The sequence below is a fragment of the Poecilia mexicana genome, unplaced genomic scaffold, assembly GCF_051168715.1.
Source record: "Poecilia mexicana isolate PSO_F unplaced genomic scaffold, ASM5116871v1 scaffold_19, whole genome shotgun sequence".
Classification (NCBI taxonomy): domain Eukaryota; kingdom Metazoa; phylum Chordata; class Actinopteri; order Cyprinodontiformes; family Poeciliidae; genus Poecilia; species Poecilia mexicana.
This window is the reverse complement of record NW_028263388.1, coordinates 17,772,616-17,796,284: the sequence shown is the minus strand read 5'-3', so window position 1 is coordinate 17,796,284 and position 23,669 is coordinate 17,772,616. Positions and strand designations below refer to the sequence as shown.

The following is a 23,669-nucleotide window of genomic DNA, read 5'->3' as shown; positions in this document are numbered from 1 at the left end:
GTTCCTTCTTGCATCCTGTTCTGTGAATTTTGGTTTTCACTAGAGTTGGTCTTAAAGTCAAGTCAAGTTTATTTGTATAGCTCATTGCAACAACAAAGCAGCTTACTACCACAATAACTAATTAGGAAACGTTCATGAAAGCCATATGACACAATAGGTGATTAATATTAGAAAACAAAATAAGCATGCGGGGTCTTAATCATTAAATGGATAAATGTCAAAAACCAAACGGGACATTATGCTCCTACAGAGCAGAGCAGGATTCTTTGTCTCAATCATTTTCACAGAGTTGAATTTATTTTAGATAACATCGAATGTTGGGGGTTGGATACCCGATCCGATCTTTTCAAATGAGATCTGAACGTTCAGGTCGTGTCCGTCCGACCTGAACGTCACTAATACTCGACGAACGTCACTATTCTGCGCCCTAAAAACCGTTGCGGACGATTATGAGGATTAAGTTGTTAAAGTGCTGGCTCCGGTCGGACAACAACTTCAGAATCGTAAGCTATGCTCCACTGTTAGCATCCATGTTTACTTCCGCAAACACTGAACAATCCTTCATTATTTTTATGGCGGCTATGGGCAAAACCATAGACATCATATACGTAGACGCCTCATGGAGCGGGTCGGCCCGTTGCTGCGATACGTAACAGCGTCCGCCATATTGAATGTGGAATATGTGCCTGTAAGCTAATACAAGTGAATGGACCGAACTTTATAAAGTGCCGTTCTACAAAGTAGTTTAAGTTAATACCTGCCATTGACACATTTTTCTCACACACATTAATATATTTGTCAATCAAAGAAATGACTAAAGACAGAGTTTCTAACTTTTGATGTGATTATTTAATTGTTTTGGGGGCATTTCTAAATAAAGAGCACAATGTTTTTGTTTGATAGAAACGATTCTGATAATGTTTATATTGACATTGATGAACAGACACACTGTTACAGTGTTTAATTAAAGAACATATTTACATAATTCCATAATTTAATGTGCCTTTAACTTTTTAAGAAACAAATTGGTGTATTTTAATTATTGTATTTATTTGTATACATTATTGAGAAATTACTTTTGATTTATAAATCAGTCATTGCCAAACATTAAACTACATGTTTTTCTTACTTTTTTCCAGAGAATAAATATTTATTACAGTATGTCAACTCTGCTATTGACAGCAAAGAGTAAAAATAATTCTAACAGAATAAATTATTTTCATTTCATTACATAAGCTGTATTAATACACTAATACTTCAGATTGAGATATTTAAAAATACACAAAAAGTGAAAGAATAAAACACATTTATTTAGTATACTGAGAACACTGGTCACAGGCAGGGCTTCAGTCTGCTGGTCACACTGGGAGAACTCAATGACTTCTGAGACGTCCTGGTTCACAGGCTAAAGCCAAGGATAAAAGAGAAATTATACAAAGTGAAATAGAAAATACATATATGTTTCCTTCACATTCAGTAAAAGACATTTTCAGCATGTTGGGCTCTGACTCGTAGCATCTTTATAGCTAAATACCGACATGGTGAAGCTGAGCTGGGAAACAGACTGAAGAACAGCAGCTCCAGCTCTGATCCTGACTGATCTTTCCTAACAAAATGCCCGGATCTTTAATGAACTTCTCCTCTAACAGCGGTTGTTCATCACCTCTCTCTCATTAGAAAACAGTATGAAAACGTTAGCTGCTATGCTAACAACCAGCGTTTACTTCTGGCCAATCAAGCTACATAGGAAATATTTCTTGGTTGTTTAGAAGCTAATTTCTAGCTGCAAAGTCAAGTAATTCTGATCTTTCATCCTTACCTGTGAAAGGTAATGGCAATGAATCCAGTTTGTTTCGTAAAAGGTTGAAACAAGTCCACACAGCACAGGACTTAAGGAGCTTCGATCGCTCTGCTGCCACATAGAAGATGGCGGACGCTTTTACTACATAGACATAAATATCTATCTGTGACATTATGGCGCCCTCTACTGCGCATGCGGGATACTTTCAGGTCGTTTGCCCGTTCACGCGGATATACAAGTTGCATATTTTTAAGTGTGAACAATCAAATCCGATTCAGGCTGCAGTGTGAACGTAGCCCTTGAAACATTTGGCAGAAACATTGTGTTGACTGATGAGACAATAACTTTTTGGATGGGCCGCATCCTGGTACAGCTGGTGGTGAACTGACAGAGTTTCATAAAGATCACTTCATATCCCCAATCAAACATGGCGGCAGTCTGATGGTCTGATGGGAATTATTCTTCTCCATACCCAGACACTCCTGTAGGCTGAAAAAGACTCAAAGATAATCCGAAACACATCAGCAAGTCCACTTTTAAGGAGTGGTCTAGTCAAAGATCAGATTGAAATCTGACTATTATGTTGTGGCATGACAATAAACAGGTAATTGATACAACAAACCCTCCAATTTAGCTTGATAATTGATTAAAGCAGTTAAACTAATAGAATAAAGTGAAACCTTTTTGACCCACTTCGCTCTTCCTCATGACCATTCACTTCAGTTTCCCTACTAATTTAATTTAATAATAGCTTCACTCACACCAAACACTCAATTTAATAATCTAAAAAGATTACAGCTGAATAGGGGAGTGTCTAATTATAAAGAGAAGTTTGTCTTTGTAATTAGACAAATTACAGCAGAGCGAATGGTGCATGAGTCTCTGGTTCATGCGTCCCATCAAACGTGTCCTTATTGATGTTTCTATAATTTATAAGCTTTCTCCATATCCAGCCTTTCAGCTCATCGTCTAGCAGGGATGCACTGCAAGATCTTTTTTGACAACTGTGTCCTTGTTCATTTATCTGGTATTTTAATGTTAGCAGTATGCAGAAGCCAACATGGTCTGCGGTTGTGGGACCATAAGAGGGATAAATTAAAGGAAGCTGCATGTCTGAACCTGTGTGGCGCTCTACAGACGACAGGTCATGGGAATTGTTCTTCGCAGACCCCCAGCCACAAAGCGAAACATTTCAAAGCAAAGGATATTGAATTTTCTTACATTCACTAATTGGTTTTAAGTCCTTGGAGTGTTTCTCATGCGCTGCTCATGTGTGACTGATCCCAAATTGAGTCTCCAGGCCGTTTGTTGACATTTGAGGTGAGCTGAGGTGTTTCGGACTTTGTGGCGCGGGTCCAGCTGCCGTCCGTGGGATGATATGCAAACGGTAAAGGCATTCTCATATAGCATATCTCCTGTGACCTTTAAAGCCAGCAGGGATGCAGCTTCTTTTTCTTGTAATTCATACGCTTTGACATGTTTCTGTTCATTCAGCCTAATGCTCTGACCAGTTCTTTATTTCTTATGTTTGCTGCATTCTCTCTAACTACTCTGCTTTTAGTTAATCTCTCACATTGATTGTCACATATTAATTAGTTTTATTTATTCTTCCCCTTTCCTCTTATTAATATCTTGTGTTCTATTTTATTTCATTTAGCAGCATTTTCTTTCTGCGTTTCCTTTTTCATTTTTCTTTCTTTTCCTAGTTTCCTTCCCTTCACTATTTTCCAATTTCCCTTCCTTGTTTTCTCTTCTTTCCCAGTTTCATTTCCTTTGCTGATTTCCTTCATTTCCTTTCCATTTTATTGTTCTGTCCTTTCCTAGATTCCTTTGAAAGTTTCCTTTCCTTTTCTTTCCTTTCCCTCATCCTTTCCTTTCCTTTCCTTTCCTTTCCTTTCCTTTCCTTTCCTTTCCTTTCCTTTCCTTTCCTTTCCTTTCCTTTCCTTTCCTTTTCTTTCATTTCCTTTTCTCCTACCTCTCTTTGGAAAATCTCCTCTCTCCTTTTCCTTGTCGTTCCCCTTCTTTCTTCTCCTCTCCCTCTGCACTGACCCAAACTGGGAGAACCTCATGTTTCCCAGCATGCATTGTAAATAAGGATGGCTATGTAATAGCCTAATATTAAACAAATTTCCATGCCTGTTTTTGTGTTTCCTGCTAATAGGATTAGCGGTGGACATATGACATGGGCATAATGGGTTGCATATAGGCTACGCTGTACATGCGTACCCACAGCTCGTGTGAGGAGTCGCTCATGTGCTTCAGTGTTGCAGAGTCTCAGCAGGAAAATGACCTTGAAGCCAAACCCTTTTTTACAAACACGTAGCCGGCTGCACGCGGGGCACAAACGTAACTTTTCATACCAGTTTAAGTGTTAAAACTGAGGAATGAAAGGATGAGAGGCACAGAGGAGAGGATGCACTCTGGGCTCTCCCTATTGTCAACCAAGGCTATTTGAAGTTACACATAACCCAGTTATGGGGAAACCACTGTGTGTGCACGCACAGGAGAGCATGCATGTCTGGAAACTGGACGGAAAGAGACAAAGATGATGGGTAGACAAAGTAGGAAATGAGAACAGAAAAGTAATAATTAATTAAATGGACATAAAAGAGACTAAATGTAAGTTTTTTCAAACTTTTACAAATTGCAAAAATGTACTTCTTGTGTTGTGTAGCTGCATGAGTGGGATGGAGACAGCGTGAGAGACAGGCTATTGTCCTCGGGGAAAGTATCAGCTCTTTGTGCAGCTTGTTTCACACTGGTGTCACCGTCACAAGTCACACTGACACACAGCAGGAACAGTGAAAGGCAGAGACAGTATCATCCAAAATGGTGTCAGATTATTTCCAGCTAACTCTGAGGTCAGTCGTGGAGTCGGTGAATATGTTCTTCTCTGCCAAGCAGTGCGATACAGGAGGAAACGGGTCACTGCAGTTAGCTGTGGACCTGTAGGGAGTGGAAATGATGAAAATAAATACTTGGGCCTCTCCTTGAATTCACTGAGAATCATTCAAGTAAAAAAAAAAGAGAAAGATTTTTTTCTGTTCATTATGACAATTATAACTTTGAAAATAGATTTTGCTTGCAATGCGATACCCCCCACCTTCCTCTGACTTGTGAAAATGGCTGGAAACAGATTCAAAATTATACAATCATTATATACATCTTTGAAAAGAGGAAGTAAAACCTCGTAAACAACCAACAAAATATAGAAAGTGGTTTCTGGACACAAGTCTTGTCTTTTCCAGCAGCCATTGTACAGCAGGAAAGCCAACTGATCAAATGTGCTGGAGGCTCCGTCAGGTGACAGGCATAATATATGAATTTATTGCCTAAAAAAACAGCTGCATGTCTTTTTAAGCACTTGGATTGTTTCTAGGAGCAGTTGAGACCCAAATGGAAGTACAAAAACATGTGAAATGTTTTTCATAAAGCAAACTGAGCTTTTTTAACACCAAGGCAGAGTGTGAAATTTATTAGCTCAATTTGTTGAAGCTGTAATTCATGTAAAACAAGCCCTAAATAAGCAGTGAGTGCCTGTGCTGTTCACTTCATGTGGCTGACAAAATCCTTCTTCTTTGGTCTCCTTTTTTAAATTGAATTACTGACATAAATGACCCTTTGAGCTATATTCTAGTTCATTGAGGTCACATTTGAAGTTGTGATTAAATATGCATCACCAGAACATCACAGTTTGGTCCTGTCACTCAACAGTCACCTGTGCTCTTCTGGGACCAGAGGTGATAATCCCTGCAGCACACTTTGAAAACTCAGTTCCTCTGTCTGCCACATGTTCATCTTATTATGCTAAAACTGCAAACGTCCACTGAATTTTGACTGCATTTCTTACATCTTGACTCTGGATCCCTCTCATAATAAGGTGGATCTAAAGTTTTGGAAAATAAAATCCAGAAATGAAGTTAAAATATTAAGAAACTTTTGCAGTATTAATCTTGTTAAGGTATTTTGTAACTATTTATTTGGCTGCGCTGCTTCCTATTTTATCATTTATGTTAAAATGGGAGATATGAAATCTTGTGATGTTTTGTTCAGTGGTCGCAGCATCACATCTGTTTGTGTAAAAATGTTTGTAGAGTAAAGTGAAGGTAAATTTTCTGCTGAAATGTCCAGAAGTGTGCAGAGATAAAAAATGTGAAAACATCTCTCAAAGCATCTAAAAAAAACAGAAAATTGAAGTATCTATGTTCTTGTTTCTAGTGAAAATATTTTAGTTTTGTCTTATTTTAAGTATACTAACTTACAAGTAACTTTTTAGCATGATATAGGAATAAACAATTCTTTAATATTGATGAAAAAGTAGCTACTAGTTATAAGTGAAATATTCTTCCAGTAGACACTTAGAATTACGATATGGAAAAAAAAATATCTTATTCCACTGGCAGCTTTTTTCAACTTTAAAGTACAGAAAAGAATTAGGGCCACTGGAAAAAAAGTCAGAACTCTGAGATTAAAGTTTTATTTTTTAATGGCCCTAACCCTCTTATGCATATCTGCACTAGAAACTAGACCAAAAATACCTTTTTTGTTTTTGTTTTTACAGTACACTGCATGTGTGTGAGCTGGTAAGACTTTCCTCTTTATATTCTAGTGATTTGAATTCTGCTTGAAGCTTCTATGAATTTGTCAAAAAGCCTTTGGCAGTGATCTAAAGCCAAAGCAATCTTGATGGAGGCTGAACTGAGGTGTCGCAAACAAAAACAGACTTCTATAGCAGCGAACCTTTTCCAGGATGCTTTTCTTCCTGCAGACTGTAGACAGACGCTCCTTTCACCGCCCCTCCCTCATATTTCATACTGGGGGAAAAAAATGCAACTCCTGCAGAAATCATTGTGCTGAACAGAGTAGGTGTGAACTTTTGTGCATGAAAATGTTTTTACATGTCCTCAAATTGCAGTTTTCCTTATTTTAGCTTTCTTCTTACGAAAATATAAGTAAGTGTAAAAAAGTGTTTTCAAATAGGGCTGGGCAATAAATCAGTAATAATGTATATTGTGATAGACGTAATAAATAATGCATCTGTTCAATAATTTCACTGGACTGTAATCCAGATTAATTTAGATAATTATTTCAAGTTTATTTTTTATTTTAGCCACTTTTGTTCAGTTCTGTTAAATGTTAAATTTTAACTAAATTCAAGATAAGTAGTTTATTTTGTTTTTATTTTATGTAAATAAAATATTATCAAATCAGTGCGTAGACGTGCCATGAACTTTCTCCAGCTGAACAGAAACAAAACTGAAGTTATAATATTTGGACGTAAAGAGGAACAAAATAGAGATAAAATTCAAAATCTGGGTCTAGGGATGGACTCAGACCTGAACCTTCAGAGTCACATAAAGATAATTCCAAAGTCAGCCTTCTTCTAATCTTCCAGGATTAAAGGACTGATGATTAGAGTGACTGTACTGCAGTGGGGTCAAACCTATTTACATTTTGGGCTAATATAAAAAATTTGAATGTTCTTAAAGGGCCAGATGTGCCAGAATAGATTGATAAACCAATTAAACTATTAAAATATCAATAAATAGCTGTTCCTCCAGGATTTTGTGATCGTTTTAGTGGGTTTTTTGCTGTCAAACTTGCAATGTGACTTTTTAGCACTCGTCGTATCAATTACTGACTATGACTTGACATCAAGTAAGGCTGAGGCAGCAGTCACTGAATGTTTTTGACCAATTTTGAGAAAATTTGCAGTAGAAATGAGATAAAAAGTGGAGATCTGTTGATTTTCTGTGCGTTTTGCAGATTTTTGAAGAACTTATTGATGTAACTTGGAGTCTAAAGGACCACATAGAAAACTACGGGCCTGATTTGGCCCCCAGACCTTGCGTTTGACACATGTGCCTTACAGTATTTCAGAAAGAAAACACACACTGAACAAGCACTGCGGCTGATTTCTACGGGTTACGCCATCCGGACACACAGAGTGTGTCTCCACGCCGGCCTCGTGGAGACAGCCGGCATCGTCTGCACGGGGAATTTCTCCTCGATGTGTGGCTGCTGTCTGGGCTGCCGTCCCGAGCCGTCCAGAGCAGGATCAGGGAATGTGATTGACTTGTGCCTTGACTCACTCTGGCTTCCAGGAAGTCTCCTACATCAGTACACATCATCATCATCACTCGCCAGCCCAGCGTGCAACAGAGTGTTCGCGTGTGCTCTCTCAACCAGTTCAGCACAGTGTGTCTCTCTGTTAAATCACATGGTTCAGCTTTTCCCCCGCATGCCTGCTGCTTGGCCTATTTCCATGGTAACTAGCCGAAGATGTGGGGACACGAGTACAACACATATGCATATACACACGCACACACACACCCCCACACACACACACACACACACACACACACACCCACACGCACACACACACACACACCTACGCAGTCCACATAAACAGCAGTTGTGAGACCTCGCCACTGCTGTCTTGGTTGTGTGTGGCTGTAGGGTGCAGTCAGAGACAGGAAGTGTGATCACACACTCTGCACAGGCTCAGTGGGGAACACAGCCATGCACACACACGCACACACACTGCTGAGACAGAGGCTGGGGATGTGGCGCTGTGGAGGAAAAATGGCACACGGGCATGCCAGCAAAATCCCGCCATAAACCTCACAATTCAGACAGACAGACAGACAGACAGACAGACAGACAGACAGACAGACAGACAGACAGATAGATAGATAGATAGATAGATAGATAGATAGATAGATAGATAGATAGATAGATAGATAGATAGTATAGTAGTGATTGTTCGAGTACCCGCAGCATCCCTGTGGCCTTTGGCTTTTCGCCAGGATGATGCTGTGGTGTTAATGCAGCCCAGCTATCAGACGAGGGAGCTTTGCCAAAAGCAGGGAAGCTATAAAGTAAGGAAGTATGGAGAGAAGAGTGGTGGGGGGACTGCGGCTCTATTACATTCTGCCCTGCGATGTTATGCAAATTCAGTCGTGTTCATGACTTTATCATCACACTAAAGTTCAGATGCTTGAATCGCCATAAGCTCCTCATCGGGTCCCTGTGCACGGATTAAAATGTGACATAACAGACAAAAGCATCCAAAATGAATTACTGTCCATGGAGGCTGATTTTAGATTAGACAGTGTGAGCATCGGACCTGAAGGTTCGGTTCAGCACCATTCGTATAACTGAGCTTAACTAGAACTCGTAGTCTTGTACTTGATTCTCGTGAGCAATCTTTATCTTATGTTGTTAGGGCTGAAAGTACTTGATCAAAGAAAAGGAAGATGTTTTCTCCTGACTCTCCAGTTTACAAAAGCTACTGAAGTTAGCCGCTACCAGACACCCAACAGATGGTTTTTTGTTGGTCCACTTTAGATTTTCCATTTAGAGCTGCTGTAGGAACTCGGTATGTTCCTGTTTGCTTGATGTTTTGAGTCCTAACAGATTGGTTTTTGTGTCTTCCAGATAAAGTGAAAGAGGAGAAGAAACCACAGGGATCCCCACATGGGAGCAGCACTGCTGTCAGAGCCGCTTTTATCTGAGAGAATCTGCCAAATCATTCTTTGGAAACGCTCTCATGGCTTCAAACGCAGACTTATAAACCCACGGAGCTAAAAACAGAAAACCAACGCAATCACTGGCAAATATAAGTGGACCACTTTAAAAAAGAAAAACACGGCAGGACAGTGGGAGGGTTGTATGGGGGCCAGATCCCTATCCAAGACATCTTGCATCTCTTCAGTCCACAGATTTCCTTCCACTCCTCCTTCCGTTTCCTCCTGCTCTGCCTTTCTCCCATTCTCCATCTTTCTCTCTCATGGGAGTGACATAGAGGCTGTCGCCTGGTCTTCTGCCCTGCCCCTTTTCTGCATCCCTGTGGGAACGGGGACGTCCAGATAGTGATGTCGTGGAAGAGGAACTACTTTGCCTCTGGTGGCGGAGCGGCCGGCGGGATGCAGGGGCTGGTGACCCCGAGAACCATGACCTCCATCGCGCCGAGCAAAGGCCTGAGCAACGAGCCGGGACAAAACAGCTGCTTCCTCAACAGTGCTCTGCAGGTCAGTTGGGTGAACTCACAGCCACAGATCAACGTTAATCTAAAAATAGAGGGTAATTCTCAGGAATGAGCTGCGTTAGGGCCTCTTGTCTCTTTAAATCCAGATAATATGCTGCTGGTCAGATCCCCCAAACCCAACATTTACACTCACGTTAAAATGGCTGCAAACAGATGCGCATTTATATTGTACATCTTTGAAAAGCAGAAGTAGAGCCTCCTGCACAATCAACAAGAATGCAGGAAGTGGTTTCTGGGTTGTAAGTCAATAACAAAACACTTGTCTTTTCCAACAGCCATTATGCAGCTCACCAAATGCTTGGGTTGCTAGGTAACTGGACTGCGCTTGGCTGGGGTTGCTAGGTAATAGTGCAGACTTAACAATTGGGAGGTTTTTGAAACAGCTCGTTTTCCAGACACCAAAAAACATTAACCTGTTGCCAAAAAAACAGCCGGGTGTTTTTGTTTGTTTGTTTGTTTGTTTGTTTGTTTGTTTTTAAAGCTCTTGGGTTGTTTTTAGAACCAGTTTGAAGTTTTAGCAAATTGACCAATTTCTAAAACTTTGAAAGCTTATTTACAGTCCCTCTGACCGTTTTCACATTGCAGCAACACGGATCAAAGTATTTTATGATATTTTAAGTGATATTAACACATAACTATGAAGTTTCTATTTTTCTATTTCTTCAACTAATACTTTGTAGAACAATATTTAGCTTTTTTTGGTGATCTTCTCAACCATCTGCACAGGAAGAGACACATTCTTGTCTTTTCTTTTGGACGAATAATCAGTAATCAACAGCTTAATTGATTAATAAAATAATAATTAGTTCTTGCCCTACTATTCAGGCTTTGCAAAATAGCTCAGGCTTTGTCAGATTAGATGATAATCACATAGAAACTGCAGTTTTCACATTTTACCACTCACTTGGATCTATGTCTGAACTTTGACTAGGCCATTTTTGCACTTTAATCTGAACTACTTCAGTGCTTGGTTGTATGTTTCACGTCATTGTCCTGCTGGAAGTTGAACTATTAGCCCAATCTTTAGCTCCATCTGCCTCCAAATCAACACTGTGCATCTTCTCTGTCTATGGTGAAGAAAAGCATCCCAGCATCATGATGCTTATTTTACAGTTATAAAGGTGTGTTCAAGTTGATTTGCAGTGTTTTCCACATACAGTATTTGTTTAACAAAACCACTTTCTGCCAAAGGAATCACAGTCTGGTTGTCACAAGAGTTCATCTTGAGTTCAAAATCAAAAGAAAACCAAGAGAGCCAAAGGTTTTCTGGTCTCCAGTTTTAAAAATGTTAAATGTGATTCGAAAGAGAGTGACGTGGAGCGGAGATAATCTGAGCTGAATACCAAATCTGTCTGAAACCTTTATAGTTCAAAGAGACATTTTGCGTTATTCCTACAAAATAAATTTTACTGCAAAATCTGCATTAAGGAGATCCACTTTTAAAATACATTATTTCTCAAATAAAACATAAAAAAACTTACAAATATTTAATCTTATTTCTTTTTGAAAGGCTTTTGAACAAAGAGAAACATGAAACCTTTGTAATAAGAGGATGGTAATGTATTCATAAACAATAATTTTAAATAAACGCATTGTTTTCAGTCCAAAGGCAAAAACACACACACAGTCAAATCCCCCCAAAATTATTATTGTGATTCTATTTTAAATATTGTTTATAGATTTTGCACAACACTTTTCTTATTCCCTTTATGTTGAAAATCTAAGCCACTCTCAGTTTTATACAATGCAGTGGATTAAATCAGGACATAGTGATGTGTTAGAATGGTCCAGTTAAGACTTGAAAATTGGTGTTTTCTTTTGTGCATATTGTGAAACTAATATATGCATTTCCTTCTTTTCCTCAACCTCGACTCTGTTGATTTGTTAAATAAAATCCAGGAGAAGTCTGTGGTTGAAATGTGACAAAACGTGATGAAGTTAAAGCATGAACGCTTCCGCAAAGCACTATACTGTATTTTCAAGGTATTTTAGTGGTCTGCGCTAATATGCACAATGCTGACTGACAGCTTATTCGTCAAAGTTGTGCAGCCCTGCCCATCTGCCCCTAAAACACTGCAGCAAACTGCAAATCAGAAGAGTAACAGACACAGGATTATGGGGCAGTAGCCGTGTTTTAGTGGAGCTGACCTCAGCGTGGACGGCCAGTGTGTGTACGCAGAGATGCTAACTCTGCATTGCTTACACATACATAAAAAAAAAGACACTCTTGCCCTTACCAAGACTTCCAGCTGGCTCACACTACACACACACACACACACACACACACACGCACACACACATACACACACTGAAATGCCTCTTGACTATTGGCTTGAAAGAGAGAGAGGGGAAGATGGGAGAGAGGTTGGAGTAAGCTGAAGAGGGATTGGGCAGAAGCTTAGGGAGAGTTGATGAGGACAGAGGGGTGTAGATGCAAAGAGTAAAAGTTGCAGACTGCAGAGAGGAGGAGAAGAAGAAGGAGGGATGAGGAGTATACAGTATGAAAAAGATGAGGAGAGGACTTCAGGGGATACTGCTACGAGGAAGAGAGGAAACAAAGACTCCAGTAAGGTAAGAGGAAAAAGGCTTGAGCAGAAAGGGTGAAAAGACAAAGTGGAGGACAAAATGAAGAAACATGCAAAGCAGCTCCAGCAGTGAGAATTGGGCCACCTCAAGGATACATATAGACGCTAACACACACACACACACACACACACACGCACACACACGCACACACACGCACACACACGCACACACACACACACACACACACACACACACGCACACACACACACACACACACACTGAGGGGACAGCATGCTTAGCTGGACACAGATGAGCAGGGATAAACTGAGGGACAGAACTTAGCTGCTTTTGGCAAGGCTTTCACTGTGTGTGTATGTGTGTGTGTGTGTGTGAGTGTGTGTGTGTTCATGCTTTTTTCTCGTGTGGCGGTTTATAATTCATTAATCTTGGAATTTTATTCACTTCTATAAAAGTTAAAGAGTGCCTAAGCCACCTGCTAAGTGAAGAGAAGAAATTTAATGTTAAATGTTAAGAAAGGGCTTGTTTTTTCTTTAGAGACCAATGCAAATAGCAGGGGAGTAACAATAGATCTGCCTCATAAAACCTGAAGATGCATCGATCGATTTTGGGATTCACAAGACTGTACCAGTATTTCTGGGAAAACAGAGAACAATCATCTTTTTGTTGTTTCACAAAAAATCCAGGGAAAACACTAAATCCAATACCTGACAACAGAAAAAAAGCAATAATTATGCTTTGGAGTTTCTTTAAACTGAGATCAAATGAGGAGGCAATGAGGCCTTGTGACCTTAAAGTCACCAGTATAGAAGCCGAAAAATACAAGAAGCTGCTGAGTAGCTTCTGATATGACATTAGTGAAAATGGATAAATATTTTCCCTTGAAATCAATATAAATCTGAGGGATTCCTGCCTCATTTACTGAACTGGATGAAAATCATTTCAGGCTGAACTATTGTTGTTTCACAAGGGCAGCGCCTTCCTGAAGTTTAATTACTTATTTTGAAGACTGAAGTTGAAAAGATGAAAGGAAAAGTCCTCCATCTAATTGTGAGTCATACACTGGCAGGCGCTGATGAATACTGAAGCAATAACATTTTTGCAAACTTTACCATACTTCCTTTATCGTTTAAAATGATTCAGTCCTGTTGGGTCAGGCTATGCGCTGCAGTGTCATTTCTGCCAAACAGCAGAAGGTCTTCATTGATCTTAAATAGTGTTTTAAGAATCTCTGATCAGTCCAATCAGGTCCGATTATTGTTTGCTTCTCCAATAGGAAACTCCATAGCAGAGTCGTTAGCAGCTCATATCTAGTTATTCTCACAACACTGATGTCTGTCACCATTTCTTTTTTTCCAGAGTTCACAAATTGCTGTCAAACAAACAGTATTTAAAAGTGATGACTGCTTCGTTAATACTTTTGTAACTATGATAACTAATTCTTCTGTTGCTTCGAAATGAAAGCTTGAAACAAAGATGCATTTAGAGTAGCAAATCTAAAGCGCTTTCCTTCATTTCCATGGCACTTTAATTTAGCTTAGCTACCAGATTAACTCTTACGCTAATGTCAAAATATTTCTTAGCAGATACTAAAAAGATTTCAGTTTTTCAACATGGTGAGATTAGAACCGCGGACATTTTCTTTCATACAGTTCCTTCAGTTTAAAGTCTTTTTCATGAGATGCAGAAAAGTGCTGCATTGCTCATAGTATTCTGGACATAATCAATCCTATTATGAAGCTGCTCCCAAAATGTTGCTTCCTGCTTCCAGTCAGCTGGCTGAAAGAAGATAACCAGTTTGTTTTACTGCATTTACAAGAAACAGGGCAAAAAAAATAAAAATATCATGAACAGTTAGGATTTCTCGACCTAAGGAGTGCTGTCCACCCCTTTTATTCATCCAAAACATTTAAAAAAATGACAAACTGACTTATTAACCAGCTTGTTTGGCTCTATAAAGAGCAGAAGAACAAAAAGAATACCACAAACTACTTGAATGTTATATTTATCAGTATTTAAATTAACCTCCCTTAAATCTTTTGCTTTTTTTTAATTTTCTTTTTCTGTTAATTAGAATAAAAATGCCACAATTACCTAGCAGGTGCTAGCAAATCTCTGCTATAAAATGCTCTACCACAAGTGGATTTAGTGCGAATGTAAGACTCTTTGCGGCCCACTGGGACCCCCCTGGGCCAGGAAGTTAACCCAGTTCTGCTGCAGTGGAGCCGCTGTGAGGCAGCAGCAGCATCAGCACCAACATCAGCAGCAGCAGACAAGTCTCTTCTGTGAGAATCTGAGGAAAAATACTACAAGGTAAAATCTACGTTTGTGCATTCATCCGTCGTGGCTGATGTCTATCTTCAGCAGCCGTTGGGTGAAAGGCGGTGCAAACCCTCGACAGGTCACCGATTTGTTGCAGAACCTACGTACATGCTCAGCAGTTTTTCATTTAACTTAGGCAAGAGTGCAAAAGCCAGAAGCCGTGTGTTATGAAGTTGGCAGAAACACATGGGCTTCACTGGTCAGGCACAAATGTTTGCATCTTTGATTCATGCAGATTACTGCATTTATCTACATTTATTATAATTTTTTCTGCAGTGTTTCATGCAGTATTTTATACACTAAATAAACTGATTAAAAAGTTTAGCTGTCATGCGATTAACACTTTCGTGGCCGTGCTTGAAATACTTTTTCTGCAGTTGCATTGATGCAAATGAAATGTAAGATAAGCTATCAGTGGAGCAGAGGATAGCAGAAAGCTTCAAAGTCATTTATATAACACTGCAGTCGCCTGCAATGAAGGAAAAAAAAATACTACAGTGTAGGTAACTTTCCACTATGTGACAAAGCAAAATGGTTTAGTGTTGATTGTGGTTCATTGGTTTGCTCCAGGAGAGGCCGGGCGCTGGGGAAGCTTATCTTTGCTGATGCTAGCAGATGAGGATGAAGAACATTTATTTTATCACTGTTCTAACACAGAGTAACAACTTTGCACGTCTATCAGACAGTTGAGTCACCAATCAACCCAACAGCACATCTTTTAATAATGGGAAGAAGTGCAGCTTAACAGAAAAAACCTTGGCAGAACCAAAGGGGCTACCCTAACACCGTTTGCTCATGACTAATTTAATAGTTTGCAGCATATTTCCATTGTTCTTGCATCACTGCATGCAATGCCTTGCAAACTCTTTCTACTTTATTTGTTTTTTGCATATTTTTATGGGTAAAGCCACAAACTTTAATGTATTCTATTTGGGATTTTAGGTGGAACACCAAAACAAAGTAGTGCATTGTTGTATTGGAAGGATGTGATAAATGGGTAAAACATTCTTCACAAAGAAAGTCCGAAAAGTGTGTTGTGCATTTGCATTTAGCACTTCTGAGTCAGTACTTTAGTTTGGGCCAATTAGAGCTGCAGGTCCTTTGAGAAATCCACACACTGTGAGTTTTACTTTGAAAAGTAGGCTAAGCTGAGTCAGATTAATTTGAGAACATCCATCAACGCTGATTTTCCTGAAACCATTACACAAGTTCTCAGTGGTACTTTGGACTTAGTTTGACTTGGACTGGGCCATTCACAGATCTGAACTGATCTGTGCCATTGCAGTGTTGCTGTAAAGTGAACTTTGACTCTAACTATCAAATCTTTTGCGGTCTCTGTTTTAAAGGAGACTTATTGTGCCAAATGTACTTTTTGCATGTTTTTTTTTACTTTCACTACTTCCAAAATCCATCGTAAGCACTTATAAAACTACAGAGTCATGTTTTTGTAAGAAGTTTATGTCTTTTAGTCTCTGGAAAATGAGCGGTTTCACAATTGTCACATTCGACGTGCCTAGGAACCCCAGAAAAACCCAGCCCTGTTACCTAGCAACCGCAGAGTAGCATCAGCACTATTGGTCATAAACCACGTGGTGCATTCTGGTTAGTTGTGCAGGAGGCTCTACTTATGCTTTTCAAAGATGTACGATTGTGTAATAGCGCATCTGTTTGCAGTTATTCTCACATGTAAGTGTAAACGTCAAATAGGGGCGCATGGCCAGCACCAGCTCATTTAGATTTAAAGTGACAAGACGCCCTAAAACAGCTCAATCTGAAAGGAGTTAAAAAAATATATCATTATTTAAGAATAATTTTGAGTAAAAATGTAATCAACATGTTTTGTTCAGCGCATTTACCGATTCTATAGTAAACATAATAGGTCACCTTTAAAAGACCCTGTTTTAATTTCCCTCTGGGGTTGATAAAATGTATTTGATGTGAATTCATTTTCTTTTTGGGCCTTTTCTGCTTTTTCTTTCTTTTCTTTTTTTTTTACAAGGCTGTGCAATGTTTTCTGAGTTATATCATGATTGGATAATTTATTTTAGTTTATTAGTCTTGTTTATTATAAGTAAGGCCTTTGAGCTTTCCTAGAAGTTTTTAGTTTTAGTCTATTTCTTTCAAATCTCACCTTTGAATGTTGAGAGTTATTCTCTTTGGAAACCAAAACCTTCCTAACACTTTTGTGAGCAAACTGACTTTTTAGACGTTCCTCCATTTCTTATGTTCAGTTTCATTTCAGGTGACTCCTTGTCGCCGCTTTCATTTAAAATCCTCCCATAAATAATATTCCATCTATGAACCAGTGTAAAGTAATGTAGAAACATTTGGTTGGGGATGTGCAGTTTAAGTTTTCTGCCACACGTATTTCTTCATAGGAAAGAAAAAAGTTCAATTTTGGCATGAAAACTGGCAGGAGTTTTTTATTTGTCAAATATAAACTTTGGAAAATTACTATGTTGTTATATCACTTAATAAAAGATAAGAAGAACATAAAATGTGTGGAAGTTTGTGGTTCCAAAGTTAGAAAATGTTGAAAAGTTTAACTCTTGTGAATGCTTTTTCAGTTTAAATTGACGTCATTTGAAGCTTTTTTTGTTCTTTATATAATAACAAATATATCATATTGTCATTAGATTGTGAAGGAAGATGGCTGACAGATTTTCCAGCATGGAGAACAGCAGCTTTTGTTGTTTTCTTGTTTTAATTTTCTCAATAACTGATGTCCATTTAGCAATTTAATCTTTACTTTGAATAAATTGACCTTTAACATTGACCTTTCCTACTATTTAAACCTCACTGCTTCAATAGAAGCTCATATAAAATGGAAGAGCTGGAAACTGAAGCCCTGGCTGTGGCACAGACAGCAGCATCCTTTAGTAATCAAAATGCAGCGAATAGAGACGCCGTTACTACATGTGGTAATGTGAGAGCAGAACAGTAGGAACAGGACATGCAGGGCAGAGGTCAGCGGCGGATGGCGGCATCAGCCAGGTGTTGTATTGCAGGTCAGGATAAAGATTTACTTTGTGCAGGAATCTAGGCGGCTTGTTTGGGTTTGTCACAACACTTATGGTTCCCATCAGTAAAGACTGCAGCGGCCTATGCTTCGTTTATTAGAAGCAAGGAAAATGTTTTTCTCTCACATTAAAATTTAGGTTTATAATTTTTTTATGTCATTTTAAACTGTAAGAGCAGAATGAAGGAATATTTTAGTTTGAATCAATGAGAGGAAATGAGAGTCTATTTAAAGAAAATTCATCTTGTGTTAGAATTAACATACAGATGATATGTTTCTCTGAGATTAATGGCTCCATTTTAATTTGTTTTTAAATGCGACAATCAGGGTTTCCCCCCAAGGTATTATAAGCCTGGTGGGCCACCAGGCTTTACTTGTTCCCCTGCCAGGCTTATCATTGCTTATTTATTGAAGTCTTTTTAAAATGTTTGCATTTTTTAACACTTTATGGTTGGTATTCAGGCATTAATCTTCCAATCTTACAATAACACATAATTATCAAGTGGTATTTTCAAATTTCCTGTCAACTTTAAACATTTTTTAACTCAAAAACGTGGCGGGCCGCTGGATGAATGACTGAACTAGCATTCAGACTTTGCACGTTTTCTGGGGGAAACCTTGGCGAAAACGATGAGGATAGTTTGCTAACATAAAAAAAACAAAGATGTGTTTCAACAATGGTTCCTCTTATAATGTTTTTCTCCAGAACATAACTTCCTTTCTTACTGAGGATGCTGCATAATTACCTACCTGGGCTGTTTTTGTGCATTTGTAATATGCTCCCTTATTCTTATAAGAATTTTACTGCAATCTGGTGACAAAGATCTTCACCTACTGCAACAGAAAGTCCAAAACTTTGATAAAAACTAAACACAGACTCAAAAAAGTGTGGGGAAATGCTGGTTTTGTGAAACCAGCATCGAAAAACTGGGAGGACTGACTGATGTAGTTTTGCAGCATACAGATAAAAACTTTTAATTTGATTGATAAAACAATATTTAATCACACAATTGTAATCTTGAAGGCTCCATCCAAGCGTCCCTCAGACGTATAAAAAGTTACCGCGGGTCGGATTCGGCTTCCAGGCCTCGAGTTTGACATATGATTTAAAAAGACGGCACCGGCAGGTAAAAATGAATTCTTAAATGTGTTGGTTCTGCCGCTTTTGAAAGCAAATCTGAGTCCCGAGGGGACACTCTGCGAACAGGGGGTTGTTGGGTTCAGCTGAAATTGCCTGAGCTTTCTTCAGGGATCTGTTTTTTTGCAGAGTGGAGATGTTGCTCAGAGGGGCGTGTGATGTGAGCATATCATTTTTATTCAAAAATTAATATTTTAAGTGGTTCCAGTTTTGTAGCTGTTACTGACTGTCTTAAAACAGGCAAATCACCACATTTTAACAAGATATAGTATTAATAAATAGAGAAGAGGTGATTAGAGAAGGAAAGACTTGCTGGTAATGAGGGAGGGAGGTGCAGGGATGGTGCACTATCCTTGCGCTTGCTGCATTGCTGTGCACGAACACGACCGAATACGCTACAGTCAGAGGAGGAGTTCAAATAACCAAGAGGAAGCAATTGAACACATAACACTGAGGTCAGCATGCAGTCTGTCATTCCTAACCTGTGTCACTCAGGCCAAACTACACTCTGCGCTCGTGTCTCCATAACTACATGCCTGTAATTTACCAATCTCAGTCGAAGCCTGAGGGACATTGAAGCGTCAATATTATCCTTCAGCTGACTAAATGAATGCGCGAATGGCTCTTTCCTTTTGATTTTGCACCAGAGAGAGACAAAGAAGGACACTCTTCTTTTCTGTCTTTCTCTCTTCTTTCACTTTCTCTCCCACTTATTGCTGAAGATCAAGAAAGCAGAGAGGACGCTGTGTAGGAGAAGTGATTCATAAAGATGAATTTGTTTAATTTTGTGGTATTTTGAGCAGAAATGCCCCGACAAGAGTTGCTGATATTAAAAAACAAAACAAAAAAAACAACAAAAAGCATCCTTGAAGCTGAGACTGAATACAATTTATAACATTCAGCTAAATCCTTAATTTGTGTCGTTCGCTGCGGTACCCGCATCACATAATCAGCACCGTTCCCCCTCTGGGAAGATTAAACTAATCGAGCCCAATCAAGAAAGCTCTGCACACGAGCAGATGAATGGGGCTGAGGTTGCCATGGTGATACCTGAGCCCGACAGCGGAGAGGTAACAGAAGGGTTCCTCGCAGCAGCTGTAACGGCCTGTTTGAGCTCAAATGTCAACCAGAAATATCAGAGCAGCCTCAGCACTGTGAAACCAACATGCAGCCGTGTGGAAAGTTTGCTCCTATTTTTGCACCAGAAAGTGAACATCACACCAGCCTAGTTTTGGTGATTTCCACGCAGTTTACTTAATATGAATTAGTTCAGTCTCACGGTGTTCATCTGCACAACGTAAAGGGTTTTGTTGACTGTAAGATCTGATTCTGATGCTTTGTTAACTTTTATTGCTTCAGTTTGGTTATATACATAAAAAAATAAAACCAACTGGAAGTGAGCCGAAGGGATTCTGGGGTTTTGAGGATAAAAGCTGCTTCATTTCCAGCTTGAGTTCCCAAGAAATCCTGGACCCAAAGAGGAGAGACGGGCAGAGACTGGCTGTTAGACATATTTTGGATTAAGGGAGAAAAAAGTTTTTTGTTAGAAGTTCAATACAAAAATCCAGAAACTTCAAACTCATCGCCTCGTTTGGACAAATGAGGTGAAATACATACTTTCCTGGAACAATATGAGATGTGGAGGATTCTGAAAAAATATGACAATTTGCTAATACATCAAGGTTTAAACTATATTTTTGTTAAATTAGTTGGTGCTCGTTTATATTTTCTTTGTCATAAAACAAAGAGACAACTGCTTTAAATGTAAAATAAATCCTGCTTTTGTACATAAACTTCCCTTAGCAATGTTTCAACGTTTGCGCCTCTAATACATTTTTCTGATTGCCGTGCACCTGCAGATATAATCAGACCGAATGTGATGTTACCGTGGAAACCATGAGCCTTTCATGTAATCAAACCAAAGACGACAAACCGTTCCAACAGGCAGCTATTTAGGAAACTCCTCCAGGTGGTTATTTTGGGTAGACCATCATCCTTTTGAATGAAAGGATGTTTTAACAGCGGTTTTAATGGACTGTCTGTACCGGAGCAGCACTCAAGTCTGACAGGATGTGTGTGTGTGTGTGTTTCCCACAAATTAAAACCCCCAGCAATGTTTTTCTGACTATTCATTCCTGTTCATTCTCCACAGGAAGATATTTAAAGACTCAATCTGTTTGTGAATTGAAATCTCAGTCCAAGTCAAACAAGTATGCATTCCTTTCATCAGTTTTTGTGGGATAAAGTATTATTTCTCAACTGGATAAGTTGAATAAAATAAAAAATGAGCGTGTGTTTTTGTTTTCCAGGTCTTGTGGCATCTTGACATCTTTAGGAGAAGCTTTCGGCAGCTGACCACTCATAAGTGCATGGAGGACTCATGCATCTTCTGCGCTCTAAAGGTACGAACAGCAACTCCTGTTTTTCTAAATAACTAATTTCAGTGTGTTATTTTTTTCTGTAAAAATGAGAACCAGTCTGTTTTGTTTTACAATGTTTATTTGTTATCTTCTGCCTTTAATTCACATGGAGTGGCATTTGAATTTAATCAGGGAAAAACACAGTTACTTTGTGTAAATGCCCTGAAGAAGGGTGTACTGTGCACACAGTAATATTGGGCTTAATAATGCCAGTAATGCCAGAATTAATAATAAGACTTAATGGTCTTCTGATTAGTAATGTAATTATATTAGTTGTGTTACCACCCCCACGCCACTAGAGGCAGTAGCAGGCTGGAAAAGATGCGACTAAGGGGTTTAGATTTAGAAGTACCCAGAAAACTACAGAATTTGTTCAAAACTGTGATCTGCGCTGAAGAAAATGAAAGAGAGAAGTTCAAATACATGCTAAGAGTGAAACTCCTTATTAAAAATGAAGATATATCACAGATTTAAAAAGAAAATAAAAACGGGAGACCGCGGATAATATAGGAAATAGCGCCCCCTTCACTTCCGGAATGCAATGGTTCCATTTCCAAATAAGGTACGATGCTGACAGTGGTCCGTCCCCGCCCCTTTCTGTTTGCTGCAGCGAGGTCCTTCTCAAACTGGTGACAAAGCATACAGCCTCTTAACATCAAAAAGAGTAAATGTTCCTCTGAATGGTAAATAACCAAATTTCAATCCGTCACATTTTCTCATTTATGGCAATAAATTGTGTGAAACCATGAAAGCCAATACATGTTTACAAAGTGTTGATCTCCTCTTCAAAAGCTGAATTTACTTTGTTTAAACTCAGCCTTGTCACTAACCCAAACCAAATGAAGTCATTTATTTAAAAGACTATTCACTCAGAAACAATACAACAATCTCTCCGTTCTGCTTATAAATTAATTATATTCTGTGATTCTCTAATTCATTTCTTGTGGCGGAAGCTGAGGTTTGGTGTTATCCAAGTCATGAGAATTTGATAAACTTGCACCATCTTAAAACTGACTCATCAGGCAGAAATTTGCTCACAGTCATTGAAATATGAGCAAAAAAAATCACACTTGATATGAATATCATGAGGGAGGTCTGGTTCTGCTTCTGTTCTGTTTCATAATCAGATTTCTTTATCTTCTTTTTTTATTATTTTAATCCATATTTTCTTTTAACTTCACTGACAGATCAAGCACCACAAAATGTGAACTAGAATCTCATCACCTCCTTCTTTAGTCCATTTTTTTTTATCAAAAAAAGTGAGACAAGTGTCTCTCAAATTGTGTTATCAATCAAAAAAAATCTCTGCTTTTATGTGTTGTCAAAAATCATTCTTACCCTTTTCGATAATCTATGAAAAATATATTTATTGAAATGAATGCAATCAGACTCTTTCCTCATGCTGAACATGGGAGAAATGTTTTGTTATGTAAAATAATCTGCCAGTGGAACTAGTACATTTTTTAAATGAATGTTAATGCATTATTGACTTAAAACAAGCTCATATATTCCTTCTTGAAAAGTTACCTTAAGTTAGTTTTGTTTTAGCTCAAGTGAACTAAAAACTAAGCTAGAAATACTTAATAAGATTTTGTGTTTTTGCAGTCAGGACTTTATAAAAATGACTATCTTCGTCACATCGTTTAAAGAAATAATATTGTACACATAGGATCAGTTTCAGAAACATTTTTACATGAACCCACGCTAATCGGCCTGATTGTTATTTTGAACATGGTGAACCCATAGGGGGCAGTGTAGCGCAAAGCTAAAATCTATGAGACTGCTTCAAAACAACAACGACTACCTGTTAGGAATTAAACATGGTGCCAGGAGGGTCATTTGTGTGGACAGAAATGTAGGTTAAACTACTTTTGAATAGCATATTAGCTTATAAAGTCATTAAAATACAAGATAGTGTTGATTAGGAATTAAGTTAAAGTAACTATGTGGATATATTGGTGCATTATATGTCACAGGCTGTAATGGTTGGCACTTTAAATCTGTTTTCCCATGAACACATACAAACATGGAGTTTTCTCTAATCTCCACTTTGGTGTGAATTTTTCATAATTGGTTTTAGTAGTAAAAACTGAGCTTTTGTGTGGATGAAAGGAAAAAAATGCATAAAAATATATTTGTTTTCCCAAATATTAGGCTACATGTGGATTAGGCCTCTGTTGTCTTTGATCATTTTACACACAAATGTTGATCAGAACCTAAATAAATGGTTAGATTGTAATACAAACAGTTGAATAATAGTTATACTGAGTTATGTGTGATATTGGTGTACTTTTGTTTAGCTTGCATATTCATATTTATCATGCTAAATTGATATTTATATAAACGCACCATTGCTGTAACATAAATGCACTTCA

General features: G+C 38.5%; 1 protein-coding gene across 1 annotated transcript in view; it reads left to right on the top strand.

Moving 5' to 3' along the window:
- The first annotated feature begins 9,678 nt into the window (after positions 1 to 9,678).
- The window catches only part of usp54b (ubiquitin specific peptidase 54b), a 53,237-nt gene continuing 39,246 nt past the window's right edge, over positions 9,679 to 23,669 (top strand). Inside the window, exon 1 of the mRNA XM_088001059.1 lies at positions 9,679 to 9,834. Within this exon, the coding sequence (XP_087857185.1) occupies positions 9,679 to 9,834 (156 nt within the window). The remainder of the gene's footprint in view (positions 9,835 to 23,669) is intronic.